Source organism: Myxine glutinosa, chromosome 12 (genome assembly GCF_964187855.1).
Source record: "Myxine glutinosa chromosome 12, kmMyxGlut1.1, whole genome shotgun sequence".
Classification (NCBI taxonomy): Eukaryota; Metazoa; Chordata; class Myxini; order Myxiniformes; family Myxinidae; genus Myxine; species Myxine glutinosa.
Window position 1 is genome coordinate 12,913,126 of NC_136272.1, and position 12,019 is coordinate 12,925,144.

General features: G+C 45.0%; 1 protein-coding gene across 2 annotated transcripts in view; it reads left to right on the forward strand.

Annotated features, from left to right (window-relative positions):
• The window catches only part of ERP44 (endoplasmic reticulum protein 44), a 77,431-nt gene that overhangs the window by 19,795 nt on the left and 45,617 nt on the right, over window positions 1-12,019 (forward strand). For both annotated transcript variants that reach the window (XM_068133242.2, XM_068133244.2), the window contains exons 2-3: window positions 10,517-10,589; window positions 10,797-10,836. In XM_068133242.2, coding sequence (XP_067989343.1) covers window positions 10,517-10,589; window positions 10,797-10,836 — 113 coding nt within the window. The remainder of the gene's footprint in view (window positions 1-10,516; window positions 10,590-10,796; window positions 10,837-12,019) is intronic.

Below are 12,019 nucleotides of genomic sequence, written 5' to 3' on the forward strand. Positions count from 1 at the left end.
GCCGAGTTGAAATCCTCTGTGGTTTCCAAGTAATGTACTGCAAAAATAGTCTGATATTAACACTACAATAAGCCACATCAACATCGGCTATCCGAACCAATTATGTTGAAACGTTTTCTTTTTTCGGGAAGTGCGGTGATGGGAGTTCAAATGTGGAAAGCACAATCTTTAAATGTGGATACAAGCAAAACTGGCTGTGATTGGCAGTGGTGGAGCTGTGAAATTGACCAATCAGCAGCTAATCCTGAAAACCGTGAATGAAAAGACCGTAAAGATAGACTGGAGTATTTTTTTGTTTGTTTTTTTTGTATACAGAATGGAGGCTCATGAAAGAGCTAACATTTATTTCACAAACAAATCAAACAGACAAACAAAATATATAAAAAGAGGGAGCGGAAGACAAGATGGGGAGAGAGGGGGAAGCACACAAACACAACATTTGAGAGCATGGAGATGTGTGGGAGGGAGAGGGCTTGGGGGGAGGAGGCGTGGGGAGGGGGGGGGGGGGGTGGGAGAAGTATAAAACACAAGGACACCAAAGACTTCCAGGACAGAAGTTGGTATTTCAAAAAAGTGGATTTGGGGTGAAATTAGCGGGGGTAGAAAAGATCAAGGTTTTGGATGGGGGAAGATAAGAGATGGTGGTGAACAGCTGTTTTAAAGACCCGGAGGGTGGAGTGGGATTGAAGAGAGTGAGGGAGTTTGTTCCAGAGGCGGGAGAAAAGAGGAATGAAGGAGTGAAGGTGAGCAGAGAGTCTTGAGTTTGGCAGTTTAACCATAAGAGGGTTGCAGGCAGATCTTGTGCGACCTGTAGGAATATTTGGGGGACAGAGCACAGAGAGAGCTGGGGGGAAAGGCCGGAGAGGAGTCGGTAGAAGATGGAAAGACCACCAACCTGCCTGCGGTGAGAGAGTGAAAGGCCCTTGGAGTTAGCTTCATCACGGGAGATTCCAATCATTCTGACCGCTTTGGTTTCACCAGCGTGAAGACGAGCTAGGTATAAGTATAAGACGAGTATAAGCTCTCTCACCTTGTCTATCTGAAAAAAACGTCTGGAAAACCCTCCCATCTACTTTCTTAACATTCCTCTCAAAGAAGTTCTGTCACTCAAGCTTTTGGGTCTCACGATTTACCATGATCTTTCTTGGGAAAACCACATTTCCAAGTTGGCCTCCAAAACCAGTCACCGACTGGGCATCCTCCATCGTGCGAAGTCCTTTCTGGGCACTTCTGAGCTCCTCACCACACACAAGGCTTTCATCTGCAGCTTGATGGAGTACTGCTCTCCCCTCTGGGCCAGTGCTCCTGCCTCACACCTAGCTCGGCTTCACGCTGTCGAAGCCAAAGTTTTCAGAATCATGAGTATCCCACGATGAAGCTAACTCCGAGGGCCTGCCACATTCTCCCCGCAGGCAGGTTGGCGGTCTTTCTGTCTTCTACCGACCTTGCACCTCCTGCTCTGTCTGTGCTCAGTCCTCAAATATTCCTTCAGGTCTCAAGATCTGTCAGCAATCCTCTTCTGGTGAAATTGCCAAAATCAAGACTCTCTGCTCACCTTCACTCTTTCATTCCTTTTTTTTCCCCACCTCTGGAACAAACTCCCACACTGTCTTCAATCCCTCTCGTCCCTCCAGTTCTAAAAAAAAGAAAAAAAAAAGCTGTTCACCACCATCTCATATCTTCCTCCATCCAAAACCTTGATCTCTTCTACCCTCGTTAAAACACCCCAAATCCACCTTCTTCAAATTTCCTGTTTGAAAGCCCATGTAGTGTCCATCTTGTTTATCCTGTGTACCCTGTCCCAGCCCTCTCTCTTCCACAGATCTCCCTGTTCCCTACTGTTGGTGTACTTCCCTCTCTCTCTCCCTCTTGTCTCCTGTTCCCTTTATTATATGTTCTATGTTGTAGCTCTCTACAAACCTAAACTAAGTGTATATATATACAGTCACGTGAAAAAGTAAGTACACCCCATGTAAAGTTTTGACTTTTTCAACATATTTCAACATACAGCTATTTGATCTTCATTTCAACAATATTGAAAGATAAAGGTGATATAATATAACAAATATCATGAAACATTTACATTTTGTAGTCCATTGTATAATTTAAATAAACATAAATGCAAATTTCGCACGTGGAAAAAGTAAGTACACCCCGACATTTATCACTACTTCAAATACCTAAAATTAGAATCAGGTGCACCAGCTCAGGTGCAAATGATTAGAACATCGTTAGAGAGGATCTTGGAGGAACCTGTCTTAATTAAACCTTAGACATTTAGTTTGGTTTGCTCTTTGTTGTTGAAGTGTTGAAGTTGAAGTTGAAGTCATTCGTTCGTTCGTTCTTCGACCACGTGTTTCTCCCCCATTTCCCCAGATAGATTGTCAAATTTCAACTCATTATTTTATCGTCCATGCGATATTGTTTGATTATAGTTAGTTTTGGTTTGAATTTCCTGTAACTCGTATTTAATTAATCGTGTTCTGCTCCTCGTGTGTGGCCTTGTAGTTGTACCCCCGTCGGTGTTTTATCAACTTAAGCGTGTTTTGCTTGGCTCTTGGTTTTTTCCCTTCTACCCCGAACATAATACTGTCTAACGTTCTAAATCCCCCCCCCCCCCCCCCAAAAAACAAAAAAAACAAAAACATTTATTTTCTTTTCTCCACGTGTACTGTTGTCTCATCCTGTATTTTCTGTCCAGGTGTGCTGTTTGCCCCACCCCCATTATCTCCTTGCCATCCACCGTTTGCCCTGTTCACGTGACTCGTGGTGGTCCCTCTCGGCTCTCCCCCCGTTGGTATTTTTGTGCATACAAGATTGTTCATAGTTCTGTTTAAATATTATTTAAATATGTTTAACCTTTCCCCTTCTGTTTTTTATTCAGTGGTATATTACAACACGCTGTTTTTCTTCCTATTTAAAAGGCTTTTCTCAATTTCCTCTCCAACTCATTCCACTTCAAAAAAAAGAAATTCAATATCTTATACGTCTCCCTCACTACATGGTCTAAATTCACATTCATTCCATCCCTCCTCCATCGTTCTGAATCGGATTGCTAACTTGAAAATCACAACAAACCCAATTTGTTATCAATGTTCGTCTTTCATTAATCATCCACTTTCTAAACTCCCCTCTTGCCCCTCCCATCCAAATCCCCCCCCTTGCACCTACACTCCGAAACTTCCCCCTTGCCCCTCCACTCTTAAACTCCCCCCTTGCCCCTCCACTCCTGAACTCCCCCCTTGCCCTTCCCCTCCTAAACTTCCCCTTTGCCCCTCCCCTCCTAATCCCCCCCCTTGCCCCTCCACTCCTGATCTCCCCCCTTTCCCCTTCCCTCCAAAACTCCCCCCTTGCCCCTCCCCTCCTAAACTCCCCCCTCACTCCTCCCCTTCAAAACTCCCCCCCAATCCCTCCCTTTCAATTCTCCCCCCATACCATTCCTCTCCAATTCTCTCTCCTCCCCCCTCCTCCTCCAAGCTGCCTCCTCCCCACTTCGTCTCCCTTCTATCTCATACCTCCACCCCCCCAAACCTTCTACTTTCCTCTGCCCCCCCTCAAACAACCCCTCACTGTGCCGCATCCCTTCACCATCAAACCTTTCATCCTCCTCATCCTTCCCTTTCTTGGAACTCTTCTGCAACATCTGAAACACTATCAACTGCTCTCCCTACCTCCCCCTCTCATCCTTCATCTTACCCTACTCCTCCCCTCCCCTGTCCTGTACCCGATGCTCCCCCTCTCTCTTCATTAACGGTATGGACCTCAAACATCCGGGGCCTTCGCTCAAACCTGACTGATCTCTCCATACAGGTTGCTTCTGACAATCCAGACTTGATCTGCTTAACAGAGACTTTCCTCCTTCAAGATGTCTCTGATTCCTTAATATCTCTTCCTGGTTACTCCCTCCTCCGGTATGATAGACCTGAGCCTCGGCCTGGTGGTGGGGTGGCTATCTTTGTCAAAAACTCTCTTCCTCACTCTCCTTGCACTGCTCTCTTTCCTCCTCACCCGCAGGAGTACCTCTGGTTACGGCTTCCTCTCCGCTCCCACCTTTTGTTCATATGTGTTCTGTACCGTCCCCCAAACAGTGATGACTCCATCTACATTTCAATGTCTGACAACATGGACCAACTTCTATCCACTCATCCCAACTCTCTCTTCCTCATATGTGGTGACTTCAACTGTCATCATGCCACCTGGTTGGGTGTGGGTTCCTCTCTCACTAGTCATGGCACCTCAGCAAAGGACTTCTGTGACTCACTGGGATTGACACAATCTGTCAATTTCCCGACCCGGATCTCAGCCAATGGAGTATCTTCTCTTCTAGACTTGGTTATGACAAACTTCCCTGCTAATGTCTGCTGCTCTTCTTCTGCTCCAATCGGTTCTTCTGATCATGTGCTTGTCAAAGTGGACATCTCTCTGGCCATTCTCAGAGAGCCTCCTCAGCGTCGACGAGTCTGGCATTTCACTCAGGCCGACTGGGACGGTCTTCAAGCAGCCATCAATCGTCTGGATTGGTCTCCCATCTCCACTGCCTCTGACATCAATTCTTCCTGGGAATTCTTCCAAAGCAAACTGATCTCTCTCATGCACAGATTTATCCCATCTCGCCTTCAATTGTCTTACCCTTCCTCCCGTCCATGGTACACTGAATCTTGTGGTGAGGCAGTTGCCCTGAAACAACTTGCCTTTGCCTCTTGGAAGGCTAATCCAACTGAAGGAAATCTCAGTTCCTTCCACCAAGCTCGGAACAAGTGTGTGTCTACCCTCAGGAGTGCCAGGAAGCACTATCTCTCCTCACTCAAGAATGAACTCTCAAACCTGTCTCCTTCCTCCAAATCCTGGTGGCATCTGGTCAAATCCGTTTCTGGTGTTTGTTCCCCCTCCATCCCCTCCCTTACCTCAAATGGCCACACAGTTGACATCGCACGTGACAAAGCCGAATGCCTCAACTCTGTGTTCGCCTCAAAATCCTTAGTCCCAAACCCATCTCTCTCTGTTCCCACCTTTCCCAGTCGAACCCAACTGCTCCTGGACTCTGTGTCCTTCTCTCCTCACAAGGTGGAGGAGTTTTTGTCAAACCTCGACTCTGATTCTGCAACTGGACCAGACGGCATCAGCCCACGGGTCCTAAAATCCTGCTCTGCCGCTCTATCTCACCCTCTCTCTGTTCTTTTCACCCTATCTTTTGCTCAAGGTCATCTGCCAGCATCCTGGAAATCAGCTAACATTACCGCTTTACACAAAAAAGGTGCAAAAACAGATCCTTGCAACTACAGACCAATCAGCCTGCTCCCAATTATCAGCAAAGTCATGGAATCCATCATTGCTTCGGATATGAAATCTTTCCTCTTCTCCAATGGCTTGATCTCTGATCATCAATTTGGTTTCAGACCAGGTCACTCTACTCTGGACATGCTGCTTCTGCTGTCTCAACAATGGATGGAGGTCCTCAATGCCAAACAGGAAATCAGAGCTGTCTCCCTTGACATATCAAGGGCCTTTGATACGGTCTGGCACCCAGCTCTGCTCACCAAACTCTCCTCCTATGGTATCCATGGAAATCTCCATGCATGGCTTGCGGACTTCCTCTCTGGTCGTAGTCAACGTGTGGCCCTGAATTAGTGCTGTTAGCTAGATTCAAAATCCCGTCTCGGAACCGTCTCGATAAATTTTCAATTTTCATAACGGGATCTCGGATCGGCTCGGTTCCCGGCAAAGTAAAAAAAAAAAACAAAAAAAAAAAAAACAATAAATAAATAAATAATAAGGCTTCAAAAATAATGGAATTTCATTATAATATATAAACAACAATGAAAAAAATTCATTTCTGATGTTGAGTACTTAAATTCCGACTTAGCTTCCTTCCATTTACCGGGATGAAATAAAATACACCGCCTACATGCAGATGATCGGCCACCGATGGGACCGGGTTATCTCATTACAGTTTGTATTGTCGTGTAATTTCTTGCTCGGAATGTCAGAGGGAGAAAATGTTTCTGCCCAGGCATATTCGAGTCCCGGTTGGAGTTTCATTATCATTTTGTGAGTTGTGATCGCCAAGGGGCTCGCTCCCCCCCCCGTTCCCCTGCCCGGCAATGCCGGGTACTTCTGCTAGTAAATTCTAAAGCAGGCGGTGTAGTGATCACCCCCCCCACCCCTCCTTATTTTGTCTCTGTGACTAAAGTAAACGTAATCAACTTATCAGGCCTAAAGTGGAGATAAGATAACCAAAATACTTTCACATTCAAACCGTCAAACCAAACCCCGAGGGATTCTTACAATTTATAGTTATAGCGTTGCAATTAAACATAAACGTTCATCAAAAACTCATTTCATAAAACTACATAATGTATTGTACTTGTATTAATACATTGTGTGTAGAATAATCCGTTATAAACGTGTTTTTAATCTAAATAAACATCGTCCCTCCAATCACGGGGCCTCGAGCGAATCCCTCGATATTAATGTGCAAAAGACCATAGCAACCACATTCCGTAACTTGTCTCCAAGGACGCACACGTGACCGCAGCGTAGCGGGGCGAGGCGGAGTGATACAGCGGAAGGATTCAACGGTTTAAATGAAGCCGCGATGCGGCGGATTTTCATTGGGACCTTTATCCTGATTTCGTTACTTCCGCCACCAAAGGTGGATGGAGGTTATGTTTTCACTCCTGTCTGTTTGTCCGTTTGTTTGTGAACACAATATCTCAAAAGATTGTGGACGGATTCGGACGAAATTTTGTGGAGATGCAGCGTGTGTGACAAGGACGACATGATTAGATGTTGGTGAAGATCCGGATTCGGAATTCGGATTCGTTTGCAGTGCATTGTTTGTTGACAAGGGGAAAATCCTGGAACAGTGAGTTTACTTTATCTATCATCGTTTGTGTCAGTTCAGCTGCACTTGCGAAAAATGATGCTTGTGCAGAAGCAGAGTAATGAAAGCAAGGCTCAATAAATGCCTCTATTATGGAAAATATCTGCAAGAAGTTGGAATTTTAACCGGGATTTTTTTACCGAGAAATTGCGTCAATCAATTTATCTCGGGACCGTCCCGAGACCGTCTCGAAAGCCAAAACCGCTGGGATTTCGTCCCGGTCTCGGCTCGGTTGACAGCCCTACCCTGAATGGATTTCTCTCATCTCCCCTTCCTGTTCAGGCTGGAGTTCCCCAAGGAAGTGTGCTGGGCCCTGTGCTTTTTCTGGTCTTTATCAATGATCTCTCTGACTCTCTGGAAAATCCTCTCTATCTCTTTGCTGATGACTCCACTCTCTGCCGCTCCATTCCTCTTCCCTCAGATCGGCAGTCTGCAGCCTCCTCACTCTCTGAAGACCTGGACAAAATCACAGACTGGTCAAACAAGTGGAACATGTCTTTCAATCCTGACAAATCTCACTCTCTTACTATGTCTCTCCGAAAAGATCGACTGGACAACCCTCCCATCTACTTTCTCAACAATCCTCTCCAAGAAGTTCTGTCACTCAAGCTTTTGGGTCTCACTATCTGCCATGATCTTTCTTGGGAAAACCACATTTCCAAGCTGGCCTCCAAAGCCAGTCGCCGACTGGGCATCCTCCGTCGTGCGAAGTCCTTCCTCGGCACACCTGAGCTCCTCACCACATACAAGGCTTTCATCCGCAGCTCAATGGAATACTGTTCTCCCCTATGGGCTGGTGCTCCTGCCTCACACCTGGCTCGGCTTCACGCTGTTGAATCCAAAGCTTTCAAAATCATTGGAATCTCCCGCGATGAAGCTATCTCTGAGGGCCTTTCACTCACTCACCGCAGGCAGGTAGGTGGCCTTTCTGTCTTCTACCGACTCCTCTCCGGCCTTGCTCCCCCAGCTCTCTCTGTGCTCTGTCCCCCGTCCCCCAAATATTCCTACAGGTCGCACAAGATCTGCCAGCAACCCTCTGATGGTTAAACTGCCGAAATCTCGGCTCTCTGCTCACCTTCACTCTTTCATTCCTCTTTTCTCCCGCCTGTGGAACAAACTCCCACACTCCCTTCAATCCCTCTCCTCCCTCCAGGTCTTTAAAACAGCTGTTCACCACCATCTCTTATCTTCCCCCATCCATAACCTTGATCTTTTCTACCCCCACTAATTCACCCCAGATCCACCTTGTTTGAAATTCCAACTTCTTTCCTGGAAATCCTGGCAGTGTCCATATGTTTATACCTCTCCCACCCCCCCCCCCCCTTCACATGCCTCCCCCCCTTCACATGCCTCCCCCCCAAAGCCCTCTCCCTCCCACAGATCTCTCCATGTCTCCATGTCTCTCGGTCCCTGCTCTCAAATGTTGTGTTTGTGTCCTTCCCCCTCTCTCCCCATCTTGTCTACCGCTCCCGATGTTATTTGTTTTATGTGTCTGTTTGTCTTTCTGTGTGATTAATGTTCGCTCTTTCACGAGCCTCGATCTTGTATACAAAAAAAAAAAAAAAAAAAAAAAAAAGTGTGGCGTCACCATGACTAGATCAAAAGAGCTCTCAGGCCTTCAGAAAGAAGGTTATAGATGCCTACGAGTCTGGGAAGGGATTTAAAAAGATCTCCAAACAATTTGAAATCAATCATTCGACTGTCCGGAAGATCATCTACAAGTGGAGAAGATTCCAAACAACTGCCAACTTGTTCAGGCCAGGCCGCCCCAGCATGTTCAGCCCCAGAGCAGACCGCAAGATGCTGAAAGAAGTCTCGAAGAACCCCAGAATGTCATCACGGGACCTACAGGTAGCTCTTGCCACTGTTGATGTCAAAGTGCACGAGTCTAACATTAGAAAGAGGCTGCACAAATTTGATCTACATGGGAGGTGTGCCAGGAGGAAACCTTTGTTGTCCAGAAAGAACATCAGGGCAAGACTAAAGTTTGCCAATGAACACTGAGGCAAAGACCAGCACTTCTGGAACAATGTGCTCTGCACAGATGAGTCAAAGCTAGAGCTATTTGACCACAGTACCAGAAGACATGTTTGGCGAAAACCAAAGACAGCATTTGACCGCAAGAACCTGATACCAACTGTAAAACATGGTGGTGGAAATATGATGGTTTGGGGCAGCTTTGCTACATCAGGGCCTGGGCAGCTCACCATCATATAATCCACTATGAATTCTTCATTGTACCAGAGGGTGCTTGAGGATAATGTGAGGCCATCTGTTGCAGAGTTGCAGCTCAACCGAAGGTGGACCTTGCAACATGACAATGACCCTAAACATACCAGTAAATCCACCAAGGAGTTGATGATTAATTCAACCGACACGGATTTAAAATGTACAAAAATGTTGGCTTTATTGAAGAAATGCCGGTAACAAAGAATGCACGATAAAATAAGATTCCGAAATGGAAACATAAAGGTGAAAATAAAGCGTGTGAGTTTGTATGTACTTAGCTCTGAGTGTCTCCTGAACCCCCTTGGGAATCGTCAAAACCCTCGCGTTCTTGGCGGGAACAGCACAGGCCGCTGTGCACAGTTTGCTCGTGGGAAATGCAGGCCTCGGTCCGCAGTTCGCTCCTCGCGATCGTTGAAACCTCCAATGTCCCGAGTGCGAGAGCGCTATAAACTGTGACTGCACGGCCCCAATGTTCCAACGCAAGAGGAGGGAAAATGTTGGAACACGACCGTTCATTGAGACTGTCCCACCGCAAGAGAGCTTATCGGCGACCGTTCACCTCAAGATCCCGAAACCGAGAGAAAGCCAAGAGAGAAAATGTCGGGTAGAGCTTTCTTTTGTACTCATGGCTCTGACGTCATCCGATGCCGCCCGTGCCTGCTCCTATCAGCCAGTCCCTCTCTTCGTTCCACCAAAGTGCTCAAAGATTGTGTTTCCGGTTAGCTTTTATTTAGTGTCGTTTAATGTGCTATTTCTTGGCTTTGTGTGTGTGCTGCATTGTCATAAGGAACAGAGGAAAAATAACAGAGGCTATTTACAGACAGGGGATTTACCATTAATCCCTAACTAATTAACATAACCCCACCCCTTTCATGGGGACACTTATACGCGCTTACATGACATCCGATCTAAACAAATTTCCTACTTTTGATACATGGGGTTTCTTCTTCTTCATTGCGACATACGGAGCATGGTATACTATACAATTCTACCTGTACAAAGGTAATCATTGCCTACCCCCCACAAACATAACATGTATGTATGTATGTATGTATGTATGTATATGTATGTGTGTGTGTGTGTATATATATATATATATATATATATATATATATATATATATATATACATACATATATACATATATATATATATATATATATATATATATATATATATAATGTGTATATGCTTTAACGCTTTAATAATTGGAATTCTGTATTGATACAAGTTTAACTTTTACTTTGTTTCGTTCTGATTTGACTTTTTGTGAAGTTTCCTTGTTCAAAACTCGTTTGCATCTTCCATCAAACACGGGGGTGTTTACATTTCGTTGATTATGCAAAACGAAAAAAAAAAAAAGCCGTTTGTCTTATCTTTCCCTCCCTGTCTTGTTATTGCCAGATTTCCTGCTTCAAATATGCTGTTGGTTCTCTTACAATAGACCTCACAACAGCCAATGCTGATGAAGTGTTGGGTAAGTTTGTGGATGGTTGACCAGTAATATGTTATCATAACGTGAATTACATTTAATTTGTTTGCCGGTACGTTTATTTCAAATGTTTTATATACAAATGCTTAAATCTCGTGGAGGAACTAAAACTTTTATTAGAGATCATTTTATGCATTGCACATAAATGAAAGCTTGATGATTAAATCAATTATCTCTTTCCTCCTCTTGTAGGAAGTGCAGACTTGGCATTGGTCAACTTTTATGCAGATTGGTGAGTTGTCTGTTCTGAAATGTAGAAGTAGATATTTGTCCAACAAGGAAAAAGGGATTGCTGTTTGAATACCTTTGAAGTTCTTCATCATAGTTACCTCTGCCACCAAAGGTGGATTAGGATACGAGAATGATTTAATTTAATAAGTGATTCTTCACCATTGAGTGATGGGGTGAAAAGCGTTATAAAACATAATATTTTAAAAGGTTATGGACGAGTTGTGACTAAACCTGGTGGAATAGTTGGTAAGGTGACAAGAACAAGCCGATTAGATTTTGGTTCAGGTCCGAATCCAGATCCGGCCCATCGGTGGGATACAAAATATAAACTGTTCAGCCTGGCCACTCCAGTTGATTTATTCTGAAATGATAATATTGATGTTGGTCTATAGAATTCCTGATTCCTCAACCTTCTGTTGCTGTTTGAGTGAGGATGACATTCTTACACAGCTTTAATGTTACTTGGCACTCTTCGCAGTAGCCTTTACTTTATCAGCCATTGTCGAATAGTGAGTACACTTTCATTCACTTTACCCAGAATATCACAAATCTTTGCTTTTGCATCGTATTGATTTATTACGCATCGGTGTAATGTAATGCCTGGTGTTGTTGGCTTAGCGGTCAGGGTGCCGGCTTGGGATCCTACGATCTTGGGTTCGAATCCCAGTCGATCTCTGAATTAACACCAGGGGGGTTGACTCAGCCTGTCATCCTTCCGAGGTCGGCAAATTGAGTACCAGCTTGCTGGGATGAATGATCCCGGTGTGTACCCCGATTTAGAATAGGTACACCGTATCCCTGCGCATCGTAAGAGCGTGACCAAGGGTTGGGTCAGGAAGGGCATCCGGCCATAAAAACATTGCCTCAAACAGGGAACCATGATTGTCATGGGGCCCTCAAGGCTAACCCCCACTCTAGCGGGGAAAAATGGCCTTAAAACGATCATTCATACATTTTTTTGGTGTAATGTTCTGAGACTTGGTTAGTATCTATAAAAGCACTTTATCGGGATTGGCAGAAAATAAAAGGGGAATTCAAACTTCCGGTTTGGGGTTTTCTCTTTTGCAAGGCTCATTTCCCAAAATCGTTTCACTTCTAAAGGGTTCGTTCATCCAGCCGCCTCTTTCACTTATAGCCAAATTTTCCACCATGCCTTCGTCCAAAACCATTTTTACCACCACTCC